At 48.8% G+C, this 24,595-nt stretch overlaps 1 protein-coding gene across 2 annotated transcripts; it reads left to right on the forward strand.

Annotated features, from left to right (window-relative positions):
* The first annotated feature begins 3,824 nt into the window (after positions 1-3,824).
* On the forward strand, positions 3,825-24,595 carry GDNF (glial cell derived neurotrophic factor). 2 transcript variants are annotated; one of them, XM_054186593.1, is made up of 3 exons: positions 3,825-4,659; positions 6,005-6,103; positions 21,795-24,595. In XM_054186593.1, the coding sequence occupies exons 2-3, from the start codon at positions 6,031-6,033 to the stop codon at positions 22,277-22,279; spliced, it is 558 nt and encodes a 185-aa protein (XP_054042568.1). In that variant the 5' UTR covers positions 3,825-4,659; positions 6,005-6,030; the 3' UTR covers positions 22,280-24,595. The 2 variants fall into 2 exon arrangements, with proteins under 2 accessions (XP_054042568.1, XP_054042567.1); XM_054186592.1 differs by having other exon boundaries at positions 3,831-4,659; positions 6,005-6,202.

Below are 24,595 nucleotides of genomic sequence, written 5' to 3' on the forward strand. Positions count from 1 at the left end.
CATATTTCAAAGGTAACTTGGAAATTACAATATGGAGCGCTTGACATCTTAAGAGTTCTATACATCATGTGGACACATATAAACAAAAAATGAGACCATACTGCATAATGTCAAACAGTTTTTTAGCTTGTTTTAAAAGAGGCAACCTTTACAATGTAAAGACACACTTTATTTAGGTCTGAATGGGTCATTTTTCTCTTTCCGTTTTTTTTCCTGACAGTAGAAGGTTTTTTTTTTATTTCACCAAAAAAAGTTTTACCTCAAGCAGCTCCTAAACACTTGTGCTTAAAAGTTTATGATGTCTATAGAAAAATATAATCAAGTCTTAAGTTTTTGTAGCTTTTGTTAGCTTTTAATAGAACTATGGAAGTTTTCCAGCAGCTACTTTGGTTTCCATAAAGCAAGAGAGCGCAGGGGTCTCAGTAACCCTCCTTACCAAGAGACTCACAATGGCAGGGCAGGGAGAGGCAGGTACATTATTTTTGTGATTAAAAAGTAGCAGGTTTACTCTCCATGTATTTTTATCACCCTACTACTGCAGCTAAGACATCTGCATAACATTTCCTTTTGCTATGGTTCATGTGAGCTAAGTAACGCATATGTTAAAAACCAGGCTTTCACTGGCTTTTAATAGCAAGGAAAAATAAACTCCTGCAGTATTACAGATACACAATATCTGTCTTGGCTTTGTTGCCTGATGTTATTTAAAGAAAATTAGTGACATTGCACTGACAAAAGCCATGCAAAGGAATAATGCATCAAGCTCGTTTTATCCAATGTGTGCAGTAAAGGTTTAGTTAATATTCTTTTAGTTAAAATGCTAGGACTCTGTTGCACTGCGTGTTAAATGGGGTAACCAAGACATTCACTTCAACGCATCTCAGTCCCTGATCTCTAATAGAGGCACCACATCGAATCCATTCCTCCAGCATTTCTGCCTGCTGTGTTCAGGCTGGGAGCTGGGAACGGCTTTCTGGGGCATGCGGCACTTGGTGTATATACAGCACCTTGTGCATACGGCAGTCGGTGTATACAGCACTTCATGCATACAGCACTTCGTGCATACAGCACTTGCATCCATCACCCACCTCACAACTACGTGTAAATAACTTCGTGGCAGAGGCAGCACCACCTGAACGGTATCACTGAGCCAAACCAACCACTGCTTCTTGCAATGCCTTCTGTCCCCTTCTGGCATGCACGTATATATAGACAGATGCATTTATCAGATGGCTGCGTCTTTGTTGTACAGATGCCATATAGCCTGTTTCTTTTTAACAGATTGTTCTGTCATTGTTCCACCCATTTGTTGTTGTCTGTAAAGAGGCTGCACTTCAGAAACTTTTATTCCAAGTGCCTATCACCAGATTGCCTGTACTGAAAAAAAAGTTAGGGTGAGTTTTAAGTGTCTATTGATGTGTAATATTGTTTCAAATTTATAACAGGAGATAACATTTGGGGAGCACTTGACTCTGCTATTCTTATGAGAAATCTCTTTTGTGCAAATCTGTCTTTCCTCCAATGGTGCAGTTATGAAAATAAATATCCTGAAATTGTAAAAAAAAAATCTAGTAATATAATTAATTCAGGCATTATTCCTGAGTCGCAAATCTGTTGCTCCTGTAGAGGGGGACACACTTTCTCAAGGAAGGCTGCCCCCTTCATCACAAATGCCCCATTTAGTGGAAGATAGCTGTGAAATTTCCCCTCATCAGGTAGATAACTGCAGCAATGGAAAAGCCATGCTGCCCAATGGGGTTTGTGAGGAGGTTTGTGTTCATCTCTCCGTCTTGTCATCTGATGGAAATTTAGAAGATGTCTCCTGCAGAAACATTTGTCCTGGCAGCCCATCCAGATGACATTAGCATCCTCCAAATTTCCAATAAACACATCCTAAAAACCTTCACTACTCTGACTGCGGAGGGCACAAGCATTGATCCTCACTCCTATTACACCTGGTGAGGTGACCGTGACCCCCTCTACAGACCTACAGCCCCTGGCCTGACATCTCCTCCAGAACCAGGCACTTGGAGGATTTGGCACTTTTCACACTGATGAAGAAGTGGAAACAAGTGTTTTTGGCATGCACACGCCTGGCTCTGGAGTCCACACCTGAGCTCCTCATCCTACTTTGTGGCCAAGGGGTGCAGAGAGGGTGCAAGGGGTGCAGCAAGGGCTGTGCAGAAAGCCCAGGATGGACAGGAAGAGCTGGTCCTACCTGCCTCCTGCATCCTCTCACTGTGGGGCTTGGGCTGGCTGGAACACACACAGGGCAATGGGGTGGAGGGGAGAAGGGGAAGGGGAAGAGAATGAGGAAGGGAAAGGGGAAAGGGGGAAACAGAGGGAAAAGGGGAAGGGGAAACGGAAGGGGAAGGGGAAAAGGAAAGGGGAAATGGGAAAGGGAAGGGGAAAGTGAAAGATGAAAGGGGAAAGTGAAAGGAAAAGGGAAAGGGAAAGTGGAGAGGGAAAGAGCGAGGGAGAGGGATATACAGCAGAGGAGGTGGTCCAGGAGAGGCAGAGTCGGGGAAAAGCATCCCCGAGCCTGCTGGCGGTGGCGGTGCCGGTGCGGGACGAGTCTCTTCGCGGCCCGCACCCTCCCCCGCGCCCCGCCGGACCCCCCGGCAGCAGCCGTGGCCGCCGCGGCGCAGCCGCCCCCGCGGTGGGGCCGGCACCGGGCAGCGGCCACCGGCGGGGCTGCCGGGGGCTGCTCGCCTCTCCCGGGAGAGCGGGACGATCCGGTGCGCACACACGTGTGGGTGCACCACCGTAACCACACACATACACACACACGGCGGGGAGAGTGGCGGGGAGCCTGGAAACAAACCCGCAGCCAGGCTACAGCTTTCGGGGCAGCTCTGTCGCCGACCGTGCCCTGCGCGGGTCCTTCCGTCCCCGCAGCTGCGGTGCCCGGCGCGGCGCGCTGCGGGAACGGGCTGGTCTGATGGGGGTTTCTCTCCTCCATCTCGTACCGCAGCGCCTCCACACACCCACCTCCCACAAACAAAAACAAAAAAAAAAAAAAATCCAAAACCAAAAAGCACATTAAAAAAAGAAAAGGAGCAGCGCAGGACGGACGGAGCGGTCCGTCGGCCGCCGCACAAGCCCTGCGCGCTCCCCCGCCGCCCGCCCGGGCTGCGCCGCGTTAATCTCATAGCACCGGCGACATGGGGACCTCATACCTCCGGACAACTGGGTGAGTCATAAATACACGGCGCAGGGCTGAAAGCCGAGACTGTTTACAGCCACTTTGCAGCGGCCTCCGGCGAGTCACACCGCCGCCCCCCGCGCAGGGGCCGGGCAGGGCGGAGGGGCTCCGCGGCGCAGCGCGGCTGCCGGCGGGGGACCCGCGGCCGGCGGCACCTGCGGCCGCCGAGGGGCAAGGAGGGGGCGGCCTCCCCGCCGCCGTCCGTCGGTCTGTCCGTCCGACCGGGCGGCGGGAGCGGCGCTGGGGGGGGACGCGGTGTTGGGTTACCCGGCCCCCGGAGCCGCCGCCGCCGCCGCGGGGCCAGCGGGTGCCGCGGGGCTGCGCCGGCGGCCGCGCAGCTCACGGTATGTCGGGCCGGTGACTTCAGCCGGGAGATATTTGGAGGCTCCGCGGGGTCCGGTGCGGGGGGCCAGCGTGTGTTTGGGTCTGAAAGCGAATCAGCGGAGGGCGCGTCACTGCCAAAGGGCCCTATAAATCCATCTGCGGCGCCGAGTCGCCCTGGCAAAGCCCCCGCGTCCGCCCGTCCGGTTCCGCGCTCCCCTCCGCCCGCCGGCGCGGTTCCCCCCCGCGCCTCGCCCGGCTCCGCGCCCCCACCCCGCACAGCCCCGTCGGCCCCGGGGAGCCGGGCGCGCCCGGGCCCAGCCGCAGCGGAGGCTCCCCGGCACCGGCCCGGCCTGCCGCCGGTCCCGCCACGCTCCCCGCTTGGATCTAAGCTTTCGCCGCGACGGGACCCCCGATCTGGAGGAGGAAGCCTCGCTGCTGCTGCTGCTGCTGCTGCTGCTACCGGCTGTACAGATCCTAGCGCCGGCCTCTGATTCTCCCAGCAAGCTGAGGGGGGTGTTTTGATTTTTTTTTTTTATTTTTTTTTCCCTTCCCTCCTCAGCTGGCGTGGGGTTTTTTTCGTGGGGTTTTTCTTCCTTTTTTTTTTTTTTCCCCCCCTCTTCCCGCCGTTGCTTGCGTGTCCGAGCGGTGCGCGGCTCCCCGCGGTGCTGGACCAGCTGGCGTTACAGGAGCCCTGATGTCTTCATCTGACTCCCCGCAGTTGTTGATGGAGTGTCTTTCTCAGATTTCCAGGCAGGGTCCCAAGAGCAGCACCCAGAGCCAGCTCCCGCTGCCAGGCGGCGCTCCCCGCGGCTCGGGCCGCTCCCGCCGCTGCTGAGCGCGGCTGCGGGGCCGGAGCGGGCAGAGACCCCCGCGGCGCCGCTCCTGCCGCGGACACAGCACCTGTGGCGGCGGCGGGGGAGGCCGCCGGGGCTTGTGCTGGCGGATCCCCTCCACCTCTCCATCCAGACCTGCGACCTCGCCCCCCGCTCTCCATACGTCTCCCCCCACGACCCCGGCGCAAAGAGGCTCCCGGCGGTCGGATCCCGACCTGGCCCACATGCATCGCCCGTCCGGCCGCTCGGCTCCCCGGCGTTAATGTCCATCTCGGGTCCAACGAGACCAGCTCAGAGGTGAGGGCGAGGCGGGGGCCGCGGCGGGGCGGGCGGACCGGGGCGGGCACTCTCCCCCGCGGGGCACAGGGCCGCCCTGCAGCCCCCCGGACCCGGCGAGGCGCGAGGGCAGCGGCCGGCGGGGAAAGCGGGCGGCGGGCGCGCACCGAGACCCGCCGAGCGTCCCCCCCGGTCGGGCTGCACCCCCCCGGGCCTGCCACTGCCCTGTGCCCCCGTCCGGGACGGGGCGAACCGGGCTGGGGGCAGCTGTGATCCCCCGGCGGCGGCGGGCATCGGGTGCGTGTCGTGGCTGTCTGCGGGCGGGGCGACCGGGGAGCGAGGAGGAGAGGAGAAAAAGGGAATCGGAAGGGAAAGGGAGAAGAGAAAGGAAAGGAGAGAAGAGGGAAGGAAAGGGAAAGGAGAAGGGAAAAGAAAGGGAAGGAAAAGTAGAGGAGGAAAGGAAAGGGCGAGAGGGAAAAGAGGAGATGAAGAGATAACGAGCGAAACGAGAAGGAAAGGGAAGGGAAAAGGAAAGGAAAATGAAAGTGAGATGGAAACAAAGAGGAAAGGGATAAGAAAAGGAGGAACAGAAAGAGGAAGGAAAACAGAAATATTAAAACACAGAGAAAGGGAAATGGGAAGAGGAGGGGAAAAGGAAAGAAGAAAGGGAAAGGAGAAAGGAAGGGAAAAAGGAAGAGGACAGGGAAAGGAAAGATGACAAGTGAAGAGAATGGGAAAGAGGAAAATAGAGAAAAATGAAAGGAAAAAGAGGCAAAGGAAGGAGAAAGAGGACTGGGAAGGTGATAGGAAAGGGGAAAGAGGAAAAAAAAGAGGAAAGGGAAAAGGAGAGGAGAGGGGAAGGAGAAGAGAAGGAAAGGGAAAGGAAGGTTTGCCTGTAGCACAACAAATCCACGCAGCCCCGCACCCCACATCAGGCCAGTCCGTTGTGGCCCAGCCGGGGACAGGTGCTGTGGCGCCGCATGGGTGCTGGAGGAGGACAGGCACAAGGTGACCTGTCTGCCAGCACAGGGACACGTCCATGGGCAAAGGCTCGTGGGACCTGCCTGCCCACATCCCCCAGAGCAGCTCGCTTGGGCAGAGAGGGGCTGGAGGCCATCCTGCACCACTCTCTCCCTCACCCCTGGCTGGGCAGAGCCCACCGCCTGTGCTCTGGGAGGCGATGGAGTGGGAGGCTGAGCTGGGCACAGGTTGTTTCCTTCTGCTCTGTCCCCGGGCCTGGCCAGGGTGGACCAGGCTGATCTGGGGTGCAAGGCTGCCTCAGTTTCGTCTCTGGGTTGGCAAGGAGGGGGCAGGACTGGGGGAGCGGCAGCAGCTGGGAGCTAACCCTGCCTCTCCTCTCTGCCAGGGGCCCGTGTTGGAAGGAGATCTAAGATGAAGTTATGGGATGTTGTGGCTGTCTGCGTGGTGCTGCTCAACACGGTCTCCACCTCGCCCCTGCCCACCGGTAAGACGCCTCCCAAGGGGCCCCCTTCAGTGGTAGAGGGGCCTGAAGATGATCTCTCCCCCATCAGCCTGCTGCCTCCCTATGCTGTGCACAGTGACTGTAAGAAACATTCCCCTTTGTAGCCACTACTGTCTGTCTTGCTAAACCTGCTCCCCTTTGCTCAGGCATCAGGGTGAGGGAAGGGCCCCCTCCACTTTCTGCCCCCACTTCTCCCCCAGGCAGGGTCACTGGCTCTGGTCTGGCTCCAGCAGCTCCAAACCAAGTCATCCTCCAAAGCTTGGAGTTGGCAATGGCTGTGGCAATGCCCCACCTCCCTCCCCACCTCCAGCCCTACATTCCTGGCCATAGTAAGATCTCTTTTGTTGAAAAACCTGGAGAGATGGGAAAGTTATTTGTGTGGAGAGGAGCCCAGAGGAGCATCAGGTACATACACCTCGCAGTGCAGGCACTGAAACTGCTTCCCCACTGCTTCAGCCTCCTCTCCCTGCTCAGAGCTGCCAATGCAATTATTCACTGTCTATAGTGGGAGCAAGTCCTGATGGAGATTGGGCTCCATGGTGGGAGGCACTGCACACATCCTGGAGTGCTGCTGGGTTTCATTATATCCTGCTTGGATCCTGATACTGAAATTAGTGTGTCCGTGTGGAAATTTACAGAAGAGTAGCAGTGGCAGGGTTGGGAGCTTGGTGCAGAGCAATCCACGTGAAACGGCTCACAGTAAGACAGCTTACAATCCAAATGACAGATAATAATAATGCCTCGCTAATAATAGGTCTCCTACAATAGCAGATACAGGATTTTCACAGTGGTTTGTGAGTGTTACACTAACTCGGGTGGCTTTTTAAAGTGAGAGTTAATATGACTCCGTAAGAAGTGCCAAAATACTCCCATGAACTGTGAAGATGTTCACTTGGCAAAGGCACAGATGCAGGTTGGAGGCTGCTCCTTTTGCCCTTGCCCAGCCCTCCCTGTTTAGCTCATTGCAGGACGCAGACAGTATCCAGTAATTGGGATTCATTTTTATCTCCTTATCTGGAGGCATGTCCTTTCCCTGCGCCTGCTGCAGCTCCAGCCATGGGCGGCCCCGCTCTGGTTTCTCCGGAAGCGGCTGGACTAACGCAGTGTGGAGGCACCAAGTGGGGAATTGCGTGCCGTGATTCCGCTTTCATCCCCTCCCCAACACCCATCTCCCCTTTTGTGCGCACATCTATGTCCTCCCCCATTTAGTCTTCTCTCTTTCCTTTTCTTACTTGTGTTTCCCCCTTGCTGGAATCTTGCCTAGGCTGCCGCCTCCGTGTGTCCCAGCCCGGGCTCCTTCCCCTCACCGACCAGCAGCCCCTGATGTCCTTTCAGCCCCTCCACGCAGGGAGGTCGGCCAAAAGTCCTTCCTCCCAGGGCTCCAGCCTGCCAGGGCTGCAGGGCCATCACACGCGGTCATCTTCTTTTCCATGGCGAACTGTGTAGCAGGATAGGTACTGTCCTGCAAAAGGCAGTGATCGACTTTTCAGGCCGCAGGCTTGCCACAGCGCCGGTGGCAAGAAGAGCACTAGGGGGAAAGTGGTGCCAGTCAGTTTGTGGCTCCAGCAGAAGCTGCTAGGAGGGAGACCGTTAATGCTCCATCTTTCCAGGGTGATCGTATTTGTATGATTCCTGCTTTTATCTTGAATCTTACTTCTGGGAATGTGTTTTCCTGGTGAGCTGGTTTCTCCGCAGCAGCTCAAGGGAACAGGCAGCAATAGTGGTCTTGCCTGTTGCTGGTGTCCAAAACTTCTCATTGTTGCCTCTTTTTTTGCTGTGGATTGGGTAAACAAGAAATGGGAAGAAAGATAACCCGTGTTTTATGTGAGCTATGGTAGTACCAACAGACAGCCTCTTCCAGAAATCTCTGTTTCCGGGGTACAGGCACAGGCTTTGCCAAGCAGAGCTGGGTCACAGGTTATTGCCCAGGAGAGTCATTTGAGAAAGGGCTGATAGGTTAGTCTCCGTCTCTTAACACTGCGGATCACAAATAGATGGGCCTAATTGCAAGGGGAAAGTAAGCAGTGCTGTTCTTCACAACAGAAATCGGGGAAAAGTTCCTGTGGTCTTTGCAAGGTGGTGGTTTACGCAGCACCCATGCCCAAAAGTCAGAAACTCTTCTCTCCGCTACGTTGCCAAGTGGGATGAGTCAGGGGATACTTGCAGAAAGGCGGCCGTAAGAGAGCAGTGAAATACTTTGATCCACTTTTACGCCGTTTTTAGCTGATTTAAAAGTGTGTGGTGTCTGGAGAGCAGTCTGCAAACACAGAGCACATGAGGCTGATCCCATCCGGGCACACAGCTGCACAGCAGCACTTTGCTCGAGTCACCACCATCGGTGTCTTTGACATATTTGTTTCTCTCTGATTACCATTTGGTGGCATGGACCCTTCAACACACAAAAGACATACACAAGAGGAGTGACATCTACACCATGTAGGCTTCCCTCTCCTCTTCGAGGTTTCTCTTACAAGCAGAGGGCAGTGTGCCACGAGCAAGCAGGGTGCTTGCAGCTCCCCGTCTCATCTGCTGGTGGACCTGCCATGTATTAATACCACTGCAGATACTCTTGGTCAGCTGCCTTTGCAGGAGGCAGCTCACAAAGCGGTGGGAGTGCCATTACCACCCACGTTGGCTCGTTGGCATGTGGGTGCTGGGCAGGACTGGGTGCTGCGTGGGTTCACAGAGGGGTGCCCTGCTCTCCCCGAAAGCGATTCCCTGCACAGGCTGGGTGGGGAGCAGCCGTCACGCCCCAAGGTGTGCATTGGTCTCACTCCGGAGAGGTTGGGTCTCCCATACACCGCTTGCAGCAGGGGTTAGTAGGGTTGTGAGATCATGTCCTGCTCCTAGGGACAGGCCAAACACCTCACAGGTGCACAGGTCTGTTTTCCCAGGCCCTTGACACCTTTTTGTGTTCTCATTTGATGGGATTGCTTTCTCTGCAAAGTGCTCTGAGATCACCTGATGTTACCCCATCCCTTTCAGATTGGCTTGAAACCTTCCTTCGTTCCAGCCTACGGGCAAGGTCCTAACCTCCTGGGCTGATCAGGTGTAATGTGCCGACCTTTGCTGTTCAGGGCAGTAATTAGAGATGGTAGAGGGTGTTGGCAATTGCAGTCTTCTGCATTTTTTAGTGGACTGGAGGCTGGAGTGAGAGTAGCCTCCATAAATGCAGTGCATTTGAGATGAATCCAGGGTTCGCAAGTGTTTTAGGCATCAGCGTTCATGACATAGCTTAGTTCACACAAAGAAGGGTACTAAAGTTCATAAGGTTTGTAAGAAAACCCTTTCTTCGTTTCCCTCATGCTCGTCTGCTCGGGGAAGGACAGAGCTAGCTTAAACAGTAACTGCAAACAGAACAAATATAAACCAAATTATTATAAACTAAATACTAAGTCAGCAGCTTCAGAAGCATGACAGCGCAGAGGGAGCCAAGCACTTGGTTTGGCTTATACACGGTTTCCAGCAAATACATTTTGTAAGTGCGTGCTGCTGTATGGCCATAATCAGCATGTATGTGAGGACTGGAGTATCCTAAGGTCCAGGATATGATATATAATCTTTTGATCGAGTGAGCGTCTTTAGTAAAGACTAATGGTAAGCATGTAGAATTAAAAATGAAAAATCTCGCCATGGGCTTTACCCTCCTAAAAGGAGGAAAAAGGGTTTTTTTTGCATAACGTCTGAGTTACTTTGTGGCCACTATGTGGTAATTTGTTGTTGGAGCTCCTTTGGGATGTTTGTCATGCTATAATACACCATGGTATGTGTGCGTTATACCTCTGCTAAAAATTCTTCATAGCACTGTTAAGGCGTATTTAATGTTAAGTTACTGCATTTAGTTGCAACATTATTGATTAATGTGGAAAGTATCTAGAATAAATGATATTGTAGGGCTCTTTAAGGCAAAACCAGTATTAAATTATACTTCCAGCTGAATGCATTTCCTTCCCTACAATATTTATTAGGCACATTCAGTGTTACGAACCAGAACTCTCATGTTTCTGACCAGGCTTTCCTGCTCAACACACCTATGGTGTGGCATGTGCGCTTTAGCCTAAGACACCCAGAAGTTACAGTAAATCCCGTGCGTCGGAGAGGTGTCTGCCACACGGAGCAGGTGCCACCCTGCATTGTTTGATCTGTGCGTACCCAGTTCCACCGGTGCACCCAGCCACTGTCAGACCAAACGTGCCTGTGCCCCCGGGCCAGCGTATGTTTGCATGCTCACGCCCAGGTTGTCTAGGCATTTAGAAATCTCAAGCATTCAACTTGGCCCATTTGTGGGCAAAATTCTAGAAAAAGAAAGAACAGGACTTATCTGGTAAAATCCAGATGCATGTAGCCCTAGAAGCTGATTTCTCTGCAGTCTCAGGTTTAACTACTGAATATACTCCTGCGAAGAGTATTCTGGGACTTAAGGAGAAAAGGACTGAAATGCAAGGGAGCATGGTTTTATTCGCATTTTAAGAATTATCCTTTGTTTAAAGTTTTATGTCTTTGCTGCTTTTCCATTTAGGGACCTAAAAAATTTCCCGGTGGAAGCGTGGGTCCTTTTTAGATGTTTTGCAGGTGTGGGTTGCTAGATAACGTACCTGAACGTGCTTTTCTTGGACCGCTTTCACAGACCTCTTCAATATGTTTTAGAAATCCCTGTGTTCAGGGTCTGCAGAAGACAAGCTGCAAAACCCTTCTTGAAAGGTTTCTTCAGCTGTGTAGTGACTGTTGATGGATTGATGGGAGAGGCATTATTTGTCCACTGGAGGATGATCCTCAGATTAACAGGTTGCAATGTGTTTGTAAATTACACTGTTCCTGATGAGGACTGCATGAAGTAGGTTTGAAATATTTAAGGTTACAGAGGCTGAGAGAAGCCATCGGGGCCATAGAGTTCCATCCCCTGCAACTGGAGGTGATCAGGGATGGACATTCAGTGCAAACATCTAGTATTCATCACCCCGTACAGTATCAAGGAACTGTAACTTAAAACTTGTAGTACCTAGGCCAAACCGCACATAACTACACTTGTGGTGGATTTTCGTACTTCTGAGGTAACAAGCTAATGATGAGTAATAAAAGAAGAATACTAAATATTGCAGCATAACCATGTTCAGGATCTTCAGACATTTAAATAGGCCACTGCCACATTAGCGCTGGTAGAATGGTTGACACTGCACAGTTGTAATTTTTGGCAAAAACAGCTGTAGTTTCTGATCAAGTAGTATTTGGTAAGGGGAACCAAAGGAAAGATTTCAATGATTCTTGGAAATCCAGTCCTGATTACAAAGAGAAGGAAGAAAATAGAATCAAAGAGATTTACTTGAGACAGGTACGAACAAAGCATTGAGACACAAAATACACATTAGAATATTTCTGGTTTTAAGATCAAGGACAGAAAATTAATTATGTGAGTAATTTCAAATATCAGCATTCTTTTTAAGGAATAAAGCCACATTGTATGACTTAGGCTATATGTATTGGTACAGCACTTAAACTGAAACCTGCAGGTACATTTCTTTGGAGTCAGTGGGACTTGTACAAATGGTTTAATGAATATTGAGCAGGAATAGTCTTCAAAAGAAGCAAACACTGAAATCAAAAATACTTGTTTTCCTGCATTGGGGCCAGGCAGCGTTACAGCAGCATGCCAAAACGTCTCAGGTGGCCACGTTTTTAGAGGCAAGCTGATTGTATCCCCTTAACTAACAAGCTACATACAAACAGCTGGGCTACATCTGCTCCCATCCCAAGTAGGTAAGATTTCTTTGGGAAAACCAGCTATTACTCAGGAAACTTCTGACAAGGAGGTGTGGATCCAGCATAGCAGCTAGGAAGGAGCTTGCTCTTCTGAGCACACGCCAGCGCCGCCTGGCAGGCCGTGGTCCACACATCCCAACACGACACCATCTGCAGAGGAGCAGGTAGCACCTGCCCTAGAGCCCGGGTCTGATTGTTATAATAATAACATTTTCCAAGCTGCAATATTAAAACTTTTTGTATCTTTCCTATTGTAAACACATTGAAATGCAGGTAGTGAAAGGCAACAGTGGAAGAACACGTATTATTTATAGGTCAGATCAAAATCTGATAGCGGCAGAGATTGCTGCAGGAGGGTCATCAGCCATGGTTTTGCCCGGATGGCTCTGCTTTACTGCCCCAGGGAAGAGACTGAGATAAGTTCCCTTCCTGCTGCTTTACTGCCTGTGTTTGTTCCTTGGGAACACCCCTAGAACCCATCGGGAGATGCAGGGTAAGAGCACAGGCAGTCCGGGAACAGCTGTTATTTATTTAGGAACGCTGTTCCCATTCAGTGAGCTGGCACTAAAGTGAGGCTGGGAGACCGATGTGGGTCTTTACTGATGTATGTGAGGGCTGGGCTGGATCACTTCTGCACCAGGGATGCTAAAGAGAATTTCTTTTTATTACCAGCAGTATTTCCTCCATTAAAGTCAGTGCCCTGCTCGTTAGCTGGCTGCATGCATTCTTGCTCACAGAGGTCACAGGTGTCAGGTGCCACTCATACATACTCATCTGAGGCTCTTGAAGGGTTGGGACAGAACCAAATATTAAGCATAAACCCAGGTTTTGCTGGGAAGATAGATATTTACTCAGCATGGTATGGATTTGGAGAGGTATGAGGGCTTAAGTGAGGAGACAACAGACAGATATGTGCCTTGCCCAGGTTTGGCTCCTGCTCCATCACTGCCTTCGGGCAGGGCTCTGCCACTTTTTCTTTTTCCCCCTTTTACACTCTTTATGCCGTAACTTCTTCAGGCGCAGAGGCTGCCTCGTGGGTGCTCGAGTACCCAGACAGCCCCCTGCAATAAATCCCCAGTGCGCATGGGCTCCTGGCAGCTGCTGCAGGAGCTGTCACAAAACCTCGAGAGTGACCACTGAGAAGCTGTCTGCTCCTCCGTGCTCCACAGCTGGTTTTTCCAAGCTCTGAATCAGAGGCAAGACCATGTCCTCCTGCTGCTCCGTTGCTGCTTGTCTGCCAGATGAGACACACTCCTTTGCCCACCCCAGAGAGGCAAGAGGAGGGATCCAGCACCCGATTCCAGCCCAAAGTCAGGCAGGATCTTGTGAACAACCCCACCTGAACTGGATGAAGAACCTCTTGCAGGCAGGTCAGCTTCCTTTACTTCACCCAGTTCACCCGACCTTGCTGTTTCCCCCTGCCCTCAGGGAATTTCCCCAGCTGGCAGCAATTACGGTGGTCCTGCTCGTTCTCCCCTTTCTTCTTCTGGTGGGAACTAGCGTTTCATACCTGTGAGAAAGCAGGCAAAGGAAGCAAGGAGAGGCATTGCCAAGCATGGCAGTGTGAAAATACAAAGTACTCTGCAGATTAGCCGTTATGACTGACACAGGGGAAGCGGCAGGGTTAGCTAGTGAGCTACAAACACAAAACTTGGCCGCTGCATTAGGAACAAGCACACCAGGTAGGTTAACACTGTGCCTTTTTCCAGTGCTGCTTCACCGTACCTGACTGGTGTGAGCGGCCCTGGAGTCATCCTCCAGGTTACTTAGCACTTTGCCTTGATGAGAGACAAGCGACACCGGTGAGAGGCTCCATCTCTGAGGGCCCTCGGCATGGAAAGGGGGGCACGCAGCTTGTCTTGGGAGCTGGTGAGGCCAGGAGTGAGGCAGTGAACCAGAACTGTATTAAACATTTAAAGATGGGCTGGCCCTGGTGTGTTTGGTGCTCTATTTCCTAATGGACATGACCGACCGGTTTCCATTTCACCGTCGGCTCCCTGGATTTTCATGCAAGGCATGAAAGCAATGTCATTCCTCAGATGTGATATTTTAATTGTTTAAATCCTGAAAACCTTTCAGCACAACTATTTTTAACACCTGCCTTTGCTTTGATGCCTGCATGATAGGCTTTGTTTTCCATGAAAAATACTTCATTATCAATAAAATAAATGGTTTATCCCTGCCACAGCTGATGCTTTTTTACTTTGCAAAGCAGAATGATCATCACATTAGTAATTTTAACCTCACTAAGGTCGCGCTTCCACAAACAGGTTACTCCAAGGATCTCCTGAAGTACATCTTTGTGTTGTGAGATGGAAGGATCCTGTATTCAGACAGGGCATGCCCACTATAATAAGTACCTGAGAATACTACTGCAAATCAAGCTGAATACAAATATGACTAATGAATAAGTGGTACACCAGAGTACTCTTCATAAGCAACAAAAAAATGGGGGTGATTTGTTGCAGTCACTGTTAGAGGCACATTCATTGTCTATTTCCCACTAGCAAATGATCTAAGAAGAAATGTACTTATGAGTATAACTTTGGAGGAAACTTAAAAAATAACTGGGAAAGAAAGGAAATGAAAATATTTTAGTTATGAAGGGCTCGGATTAAAGTACCAGAACTGTTTTTGAGAAAGGGCCATTTGATCCTGACACAGATCTAGGTCTGAATTTTCTAAATAATGCCTACCGTTATAATGAGCTGGATTAACTCCCTTGAACTTTGAAATTGTACTTTAAACTACAGTCTGAATGCTGCTGTTTCAGCTTCTCTAATTGAAAGACAGATGTGCTTAAGTGAAATATCTTGGTAATTTTATTAAATATTTGGCTTGACATTTTGATGTAGTAGCTATACATTGCCACAAATGCATGCATAGAAGCTACAATGTAAAACAAAAATCTAATTTTATAATTTTAGTATACCTTATGTGACTTCTATTACATCACTTTAAGTCAGGATATGCAAAGTGCCAAATGAGGCTGCAGTGATGTGTTTACATTTTCCCAAGATCAGTATGGAAAACTATTCTATAAAGTACAAACAGTCTCAAATAACTTAAAACATCAAGTTTTATATGATTAAAAAAAAAAAAGACAGAGAGAAAAAAATCCACTTATATAAATTTTTACTTTACAATTAGTAGAATTTAAGCTTTTCTGGTAAACCATAAAAGACAGTATGGTCAGAAGGGACTGTAGTTAGCCTTTTAAATCCATAACCAGGCACCAAAATGCGTAACTGGATTTTTTTTCTCAAAAGCTGAAGATCCATCTGTTCCCACTGAAATCAATTTGTGGTCAGGTACAAACTGAGGGTTTCTTGCTCTACCATGCTGGGTTACTGCCACTGCAGGGGAATATTTGGCTTTAAAATAAATCTGCTGCTAGTGAAATCAAAGGAGTAGTTATACACAATGTAATTGTGATCACATTTGAACAGACAGAAATAAATTGTCCAAGTTTTTCTTAATGGAGACTGTGACGAGTTTGGTGTGGATATTCATTTAGACCTATTTTATGTAGAAGTCTATCTGAACATTGTATAATTTATTCTTCTAAAAAGTGCAGGTGTCAGATCCTGATCCTGCTGGCACACGGTGTCTCTAATTAATCCGAACGGCGGAGGCAGGCCCTGGGGAAGATGCCCAGAGGAAGGCACGTTTCCCTGCGTGCCCCAAGCAGAGCTCCAGTGGGGAGAACCACGGGTGTTTGGCTGCAGGATCCTGTGCCATTATGTGCTGCCAGCTCTTTCCCAAGGGACAGGGACTGGCTTGGGGACAGGCTGGTCAAAGCTTCGGGTTCCAGAGAGCAGCAGTGAGGCAAGAAATTTCAGTTTGCGTTCAAGAGGGACATTCCTAACCTAAGAGGTTGGGTCAAAGCTATGATCTGAGGGTGCCCTAAAGGTTCAGAAAGCAAGCAAAGGGCTTGCAAACAGCAAGCAGAAGATGCAAATATTCTTGGGGGTTTAATCAGTGTTTTAAATTAGTCTCATTTCTTCTTTTTTTGTTTGACCCCTGGAGACCTGGACATTTGGCACCAACTGTGCCCCCAGCCTGGTCACTCTTACAGATTCCCATGTGCACCAGTCCTGTGGTGTTCCACTCTTTCCTTCTTTGCTTTTTTATTAATTTTCTGGTCATGTGAGAAACTCCTGGTGGATCAAGGGCCCTGGCTCAGCAGGACATGGGAGACAGAGAAGGTGCCCAGAGGCAGACTGGCACATGGACTGCCATCCATACCCCCCACTCTTGATACTCCAGCGCTAGAAAGCAAACTCATGCTCTGGTTGCCACCAGAGGAAAAGGCTCTGCCTGTTCCTGCCTGGGTAGTCAGGTCCTTGGCAGAGGGAGCATGGAAGGGAGCTGTGGGGGAGCAAGATGAGCGGGAGCAGGACACACACGCTGCACACAGCTCCCACGGGCACCACTGCCGGCCCCGCAGTCCTGCCAGCCGGGTGCTAGGCAGAGGCGATGCAAAAACATGTGCACATACGTGCCCATGCACAGACCATCTTCAAGAGATTTCCCCAGGGAGTTGGACAGGCAGGAAACAGCTTTCAGAAACGTGACATTAAACCCAAATGAAACCTCGTGACTTTGCACCCGCCTTGTGAGTGTTCATGGCACCATGGTCTAGGCGGCGGGGCTCAGCACATCACACTGGCCCAGCGGAGTCTGTGCACCTTTTTCCCACATTGTGAATGAGATACACACAGGGCCCATGTTCCCTGAGGGAGGATTTTACATTTCCAGGACATGTGGTCCTTTTCCCTCGGAAAACACCTGCTTTGAGGTGCATCACATGTGTGAGTCAACCTTCGCTAACCTATATGGAGCACATGCTGTTGTGGGCTATCCCATCCCATCCCATCCCATCCCATCCCATCCCATCCCATCCCATCCCATCCCATGCTGTCCCACTCCATCCTGTTCTATGCTAAGTGGCTTTGGATTTTTAGGTTCTAATTCCTTCACTCCCTGGAGCCTGGACTCGGGGACTGCTGCTCAGAGCTCTTTACTGCTTGGATTGCCATAGTATCCGAGCATTTTCTACTGGCACTTTGCACAGTGTGACAGGCATCTGTCATGTGTTTGTTCTCTCAGCTTTTCCACCAGAAGGCAAGTGTTGTCAGTAAACTAGCTTGTTTTGAAAAAATATGTGTATGTATAATTAGATATGTGTGTATGTGTAAATACAACAGACGTATACACACATGCAAATTGTGTATGTTACAGGAAGGGATAATAATATGTGCTTCTCCCAGGGGTGTGAAATCCCCATGGAAAGTTCTGTCTGCTGCACAGTCAGGGTCAGCACAGTCCATGCAGTATTAGAGAAGCAAAGCTGCTGGGCTGTTGACCTTCGTTCTGAGACTATAAACGTTTTTTAAACAGTGTTGGAGACAGAGGGGTAACTAAGTACCCCTCAATCGAGTGGCTTTATTCAGGTTACAAACCAGCACTCGATGCCAAGGCAGCCCTTGTGAGCCCGGTCGTGTTCCCTGGCCATGCAGCTCAGCTCAGCACCGCCTTTGCACTTACCACAGCGCAGAGGGCAAACAAGTGCTCAGCATGTGGTGGCTGTGGAGCACAGGGGTTTCAGCATCCCTGGAGCACTTCTACCAAGTGCCCATCAGGATGGGGTGGTCCTGCTGTCAGTCTTCTCCACCTTCCCTTCTGTCCATTAGCCTTTTACGGTCTTTAGTCCTTGGTCAGTGGTTATTGCTTATTCATGTATGATGTCTGGTGGTAGCTTCCTTAGCACTTACCTCTACAGCCTTGTTTCAACCCGCCACGCTGGTGTTAATGCTGGCATTAATGCTTGGTTGCCCAGGGTCCTACTTCAGCAGTTTTTTACAGCGTTTTTCTTCAGGCTCTCAGGCTTCACACCTGTACTTTGAATATCCCTACTGAGTCATGACTTGCACCTTGGCGTAGGCTGCTAAGTCAACTCTCACTTCACTCCTGGCCATCAAGGTTTGCTTTAAACCCTTGCAAGCCACTCCTAGTGACTGTTTGTAGTCATGCTGATGACTATTCTTCATTAAGCAGCAGAAAATTAGCTTGGGTCCATGGTTCAGTGGTTGCTGGGTCCAGCTCCGCTTGACGCAGTACTGAGAGCACAGGCCCGTGCTACCGAGTTTGTGTTGAAACTTGGCTTTGTGGGAATGTATCATAAGTCAGAGTTGTACCAGCCAGAGGCTGGCTGATTGCGAGGACTGGAGGTGTTCCTCGAACGGTGCTAAATCATGAAAGAAAACTTGGCGTACATTGGCAGTCCACCTGGAAGATGCCAAAAAGAGCATTGTTGCATCGATCATGAGTAGTTTGGGGCTCCACCGGCAAAGAGTGTTGCTTCTTACAGCAACTTGCAAAGACTCACTAGTAGCCCGGTAATGCAGCTGCCATTGTGTTAATGTTGTGTACCCACATAGCCACAGAAAAGCCTGTGTGGTAGTAGGTGGGGAGACACTAGCCATGGTCAATAGGTCCAGCACATTTTCTCGAGGTGGGCTCTGCAGCCACTGCTCCCACCAGTTCCCTAAGATCACCCAAGTGTCTTGTGTCTCCTCCAGTGAAGAAATCTTCAAATACTGGGGGTCACTGCAGGAGTCCTCTCAACAGATTTGAATATCTGCTTGGGATATTTTCAGTCCACCCTGGGGACAGAAAATTTGCATTCATCGTACTCATAGTGCTGGCATCACTCCCAATGAGTCTCCCAGGTGGCCTGATGTTACAATAGGGGATCAGCTGAGCAGGGATCCCCAGCTCCATTAAACATATTGGCCATGCACACCTCATCCCAGGTTACAGCTTGGAGCACTTCTTGCATGGTTTGTGTTAGAGCCATGGGGAGATCAGCGGGATCAGTCGTGCTGCCGATTACCCCATTTTTTGTTTGCAGCAAGTGTATAGGTAGGGCTTCTCAAGTTGGATACTCTGTTGGCCTGATCACTTGATGTACTTTTTGCCCTAGTGCTTCCACCTTCTGGAATGTTGACACCCCATGCCTGTTAGAAGTGTTGCATAGGGCTCTTTTATGGCCTGTTTCCTCCACCTTAAATGCTGTAGGCCACTCGCAGTGCAGAAGGCTCTCAGCAACATTAGCTTCCTTAGTGCAGTTAGGGTAGTGCTCATGCATGAACCAGGGTAGATGTCAGCATGGGCTCTGAGCAAGGACACAGTCCACAACATGGGTCTTTCCTCCTCTTTATCTGCCCTCCAGGGCATACTGGGATTGGCATGGGCAGGACAGTGCTTGAAACCTGTAACTGTCTGACTAATATTTAACCAAAGTAGACTCCTGGATATAGCACTGTCACATGTGTAGGTGATATTTTTGCACCTGAATTGCAAGCAGATTAAAAATGATGTGCCTAGTTGCGTTGTTACCTCTTCAGGTAATCCACAGTTTTGTTTCTCCCTTAAGTGGGGGACACTTACTCCCCTCACTGCACTGGCAGCACACCAGGCTTGGCATAAGTATGAGGCTGAAGGCTGCAGACAAGAATCTCCACATATATGTTGGATTTCCCTGTAACAAGCTCTTGTCCCCTTCCTGATGGTTGACAATTGCATGAATTTCATTGAATGCTAATAATCTGGTACTGCAGCAACTGGGGCTATGCCAGTTCCACATGGGTCATGTTGCTTGACTGAATCTAGCAAGGTGTCTACCCCTTCTCGCTTTGACCCATCACCTTGGCCTTGCTCAGTAGGGCGGCATTTACATGGTGTAGGCAGACCAGCCTGTCCTGCTGGTGGTGCATCCAATGGATACATCTATCCAAGCTACCCGCCTGCAGTAGATATGTCTTATAGTGGGTATTTTGGTAACTGCTACAGAGGTAATGACAGAGGAGTGCAAGAAGGGTGCACTTACCATTGTTGTCACAGGAATATGGGGCTTGGTGCAGGGTCCTGCCATGTTCAGGTCCCATATAGCTGTATAGATAGCAGCCATCCCTCCTTCAGGTCTTTTGGCAATCACTGGTTTGCGAGATTGTTGCCTTTTACATGGATATTTATAAAACAAAGTGTAATTTACTTTCGTAGTCCTCAACTCTACAGGTTATAGGATCCCACTTCCCATGTGTCATCCTCATTATGTGAAGGTAAAAGATTGCTTGCCTTCATTACTTTTTTACCAGTCTGTACTATTTTGATGCAGCCGTCTGTGAAAAACTGTATACTTCTGATCCATTACTGTTTTATCATGGAGGGGGGCCTCTAGGATGTGGCTGCTTCACAGAGGGGTCCATTTTCCTTCTTACCTGCAGATACACTGTGTTTCACCAGACTTTTGCACCAACAGAGTTAGGACCCTGCTGCCCCCATCTCCTCCGTATTTGGTGCTTCTGTTGAAGATATGAAGGTGCACCTTCGCTAGGCAATGGGAGGCAGCCTCAAGTCCTCCTCTCTGCTGTTAACAGAGTCCATGCCACCACGTGTGGGCTGGGTACATGTGCTACCTGGCCTCCCATCAGGGCTTCTGTCTGTTGCAGTGCTCGCTAGGGAAATGTGGTGCTGAGCCTTTGCCTAAAGAGCTGTTCCTATCGCAACAGCTGACTGGGTGAAAGCCTTTGTGGCTTAATGCAGGTACCAACCCCTGGCTAGGTGCACTGCATTGGGTAATGCCTTTCCAGATGTTTGCAGTTCCTGGGATATTTGTAGGGGTCCTTCTGCAGATGGAGCTCCCGTACATGCAGGGCTGGGTGCGTGATGCTGGTCTGTGACATGGGAGGGCACTTAGGAGTTAAGTACAGAAAGAAGCATCCTCTTAGGTCTTACTGCAAAGGAAGTGAGTCCTCAAGTCTTGATTTTTGACACAATGAATAAGAAAAAACCCCTCAATACTGCAAAGTAGTTTATGTGTTTAAGAGACAATCATTAATAATACCACATAAGGGCACCTACACACAAGCTTCTGACAGCCTTACCCTCCGCTAAATTGCTGTATTCACTAGAGCAGATCACACTGAGGGACTTAGTCCATGGAAAGTTTAAAGATTTCAAAATGCTGAAATCTGAGAACATTTCAGAGCATATTCCATTTCACCCTTCTTGAAGAAGTTCATTCTGCTAGTATCAAAACATTTCCTTGACTTCAACATTTAATTTACTTGAATAATTTATCACTGGTAGAGTATATTTCAAGCGAAAAATGAAATAGGTATTTTAACTTCATAAAAAGAAAACGCATTAATAACTTTTCCCTGAAAATTAACATAAGACTTCTATTCTGACCTATTTCTACTCAGTCTAATCAGCATCTTGTGATACAAAAGACTTCTATGAGAAATTTTTCAAAAGCTCTGATAATAATTATCCCCTTAGAAGCAGTAAAAAAGCAAGCATTCAGCCAGGAATAATAGTTCAGACAGGTACCCCAGGAAATTCCTCTTTCTGTTCTGCCCAAAAAACCTTATCGATAGGTGGCTTTGGCAATACTAACTGCTCGTGGTGTGAAAAGAAAACAATTAACAATTATAATCACAAAATTGCTTTGAAGAAACCTTGTCCTTTTGCTGCTTTGCTGGGAAGAGCCTGTATAACCTCTCTACAGTAGCTTCATCTACCCATTAACTAATACTCGTATTATGGTATGCATTCCCTTCCCTCGATTTTGACAGGGCTCATTCAATATTGAAAGATAAGCCGGAGTACTACCAGGTATCAGCAGACACCTACAGAGATGCATACATATCTCATTTATTTTTCTCCAATTGAGTTTCCATGATGATCTGAACCATTCCAAATTCTCCCTGATTTCTGAGCGTCCTGGGCATGCACTCTGAAGTGATGGGCAGAGCAGCTTGCATGTGTCTAACATTTTTGAGCCACAAATGGACAAACTTAATGACAGCTATTGTGTGACAAAGCCTTTTCTCTCTTTCCCAAACAGCTAATATGCCAGAGGATTATCCAGATCAGTTTGATGAGGTAGTGGACTTTATTCAAGCCACCATTAAAAGACTGAGGAGGTCACCGGATAAACAGACTCCGGTTTTTTCTAGGCGGGAGAGAAATCGGCAAAACGCAGCCATGAACATAGAGAATTCCAGCAAAAAGGGAAGAAGGAATCAAAAGGGCAAAAATCGGGGATGTGTCTTAACAGAAATACATTTAAATGTGACTGACTTGGATTTGGGATACGAAACCAAAGAAGAGCTAATTTTCCGGTATTGCAGTGGATCTTGTGATGCAGCCGAGACCACCTATGATAAAATTCTAAAGAACTTAACCAGAAAGAAAAAACTAGTCACCGACAAAGTAAGGCAAGCTTGTTGCAGACCCACAGCCTTTGATGATGACCTGTCCTTTTTGGACGATAACCTGGTTTACCACATACTGAAAAAACATTCCGCAAAAAGGTGTGGATGCGTCTGATGGCCGCACGCCAGAGGCGGCGCCAGTTTTGCATTCCTGCTACGATGCAAAGAGAGGGACCAAGGTTCCCGGGGAAGCGTCTGCTCAGAGCGGAGAAAACAGGACCAAGAATGCAGAACGAGGGGTCGTGAGAGCCCAGGGTGGTGGGCGCGAGGCGGCGTGGGAGGATGGAGGCTTTTGACATCCTACAGGAAAGTAAATAAAAGCTCGGATGGAGATGGCGACGTCTGGATGGCGTGCACGCTCCCTTTGCTGTTTGACACAGTCCACCGTCAGTGAGACTCAGATCCATGAGGAATGTGCTTAAAAACACAACCCTGCTGTACCATGCTGTGTTGTAGTTCCGTGCCAGGAAGCTTAGCTGAGAAGTAGCTTAGGAGTACCTTACTCATCCCCTGTGCCCTCAGCTTTACTGAAAGACATTGTGTTACTGCTCATTGAAGGGCAGTTCCTAAGCTCTTAGGACAATTTCTAAGCTATAGTAAGATTAACCTCGTAAGATGCTATATCGGGCAAATATCAAAATTCCCAGGCTCAAGTTCTCTAGGGTCAGTATTGATACGAAGCAAAACAGTTCCACTTACTGGTTAAGTTTGGTGATTTCCATCTCGTGTTTCTTCAAGAGGAGTGTAGGATTTCATTCTTCTGTTACCTATGGAAACAAGTTGAGTTTTTAAGCACTTCTTCCTACTATAGTAAGAGAAATAACAAGCCCGGCCTACACAAAACATGTTTCTTTTGGTTTACAAAGGACTAACGTCACTTGCGTAACTACATTTCTATTTGGTCATTGTGAGTGAGCAGAGACTACTTGATGCAATGCATCCATTCAGAGACATAAATATACAGAAGATATTTATTGAGATTAAGTTATTGTTATTTATTACAGTTCAGTAATGAGTCTCCTTTCCTTATTTATTGAAGTTTCTTTTCAAAGGTGCCAAAGCAGAAGGTGCTTGGAAGATATAGAGAGACAATGAAGTTGGGAACAACGGTCCATGCTTTTGATTGAAAGTGTTAACTTGAATGCAAAAAATCACTTACTTTACCTTTTTTTCTTTTAAATAAAATCCTGACTATGTTCACAAAGTGTAGTGCTGAAGCCTGCAGCCCTTCCTCCTGTTCACTAATATTTTTGGAAATTACTGCAGTCATACATGCACAGGAGCAGCAATAGCTCTGGACGAGTGAGGGTTGCAGGACTTGGCTCAACATTAGCAATTTGTTAGAAAAACTAATTCTAGTCATATTTAAAATGTAGCCATATTTTTTTCTCACACTTTTTGCCAACTGACCTCATATAACTATTGACAAATGGAAAATAATCACATTTAGCCTTATAATTTCTTGTTATATTTATTTAAGCTTTTCCTTCCATATTTCCATATAGAAGAGGTTAAATCCCTCTTACTAGTTAGCCCTGGATTTAATATAGCCTGCAGGTAAACAATTGTGTTAAATAAACAAAGTGTTATGTATAATTTGCTGAAATGTTACAGGATCATACCCACGCAGCAGAACAGTCTGAGTTTCCTTGGGATGAGGGAGGTTGTACAGCAAAGGCATTCGTACCTGACCGCTAATGCAAGCTCTCGTTCTGGAGACTTTTTTCCTGAAGGAGCAGCAGTGCAGGTCACTAGACATACCTGATAACCAGTGAAGCATCAACTCCCACAAAAACAACAGGAAAAAGAAAATAATCCCTACTGAAAACCAAAAAGTGATGGTCCAACATTTTATCTCATGCATCTCTGCACTCATTTTGCTCTGGGCACCACAGAAGAAGGGTCTAAAGGTCAAAAAAGTCCAGAACAGGCCTAGAAAGATGTACAAGGTATATGAAATGTAATGTAGCCCTGACCTCCGCTGCTTTCCTAGGTGGACGGAGGGCAGCCCCTAGTGCCCACCCACGGGGGTTCTTGCACTGTCAAGATGGGGATATTTTACCCTCCACGGTGGGCAGGGGTGGTACAGCTGGCACCGCCGCCAGCATCAGCACGATTTGGGCAGTAAAAGCCTGTGAAGCTGAGGGTCAGCTGCGCCGCTGGGCAGTCGCCCCGGTGCAGCGCTCAGTTGTGCTTTCACTTGCCCCAGCTGCTGAAAACTTGCTGCAAAGCATTTTCTGCGCAGCTTGAAGAAGCTGCAACCAAAGCGAATCACTATGTTCAAAATACAAAAGGGTAAAGTTCGTGATTTTTTTTTTATTTTCTAGACCTTACTGAAGACAGGAGTGTGCTTCTCTGGAGTTTTTTACTTCACCTGCGATTTATGTCTCAGTCATTTGTGTTAATCAACCAAAGTTCTCTACAGACTTTA

This window comes from Rissa tridactyla, chromosome Z (assembly GCF_028500815.1).
Source record: "Rissa tridactyla isolate bRisTri1 chromosome Z, bRisTri1.patW.cur.20221130, whole genome shotgun sequence".
NCBI lineage: Eukaryota > Metazoa > Chordata > Aves > Charadriiformes > Laridae > Rissa > Rissa tridactyla.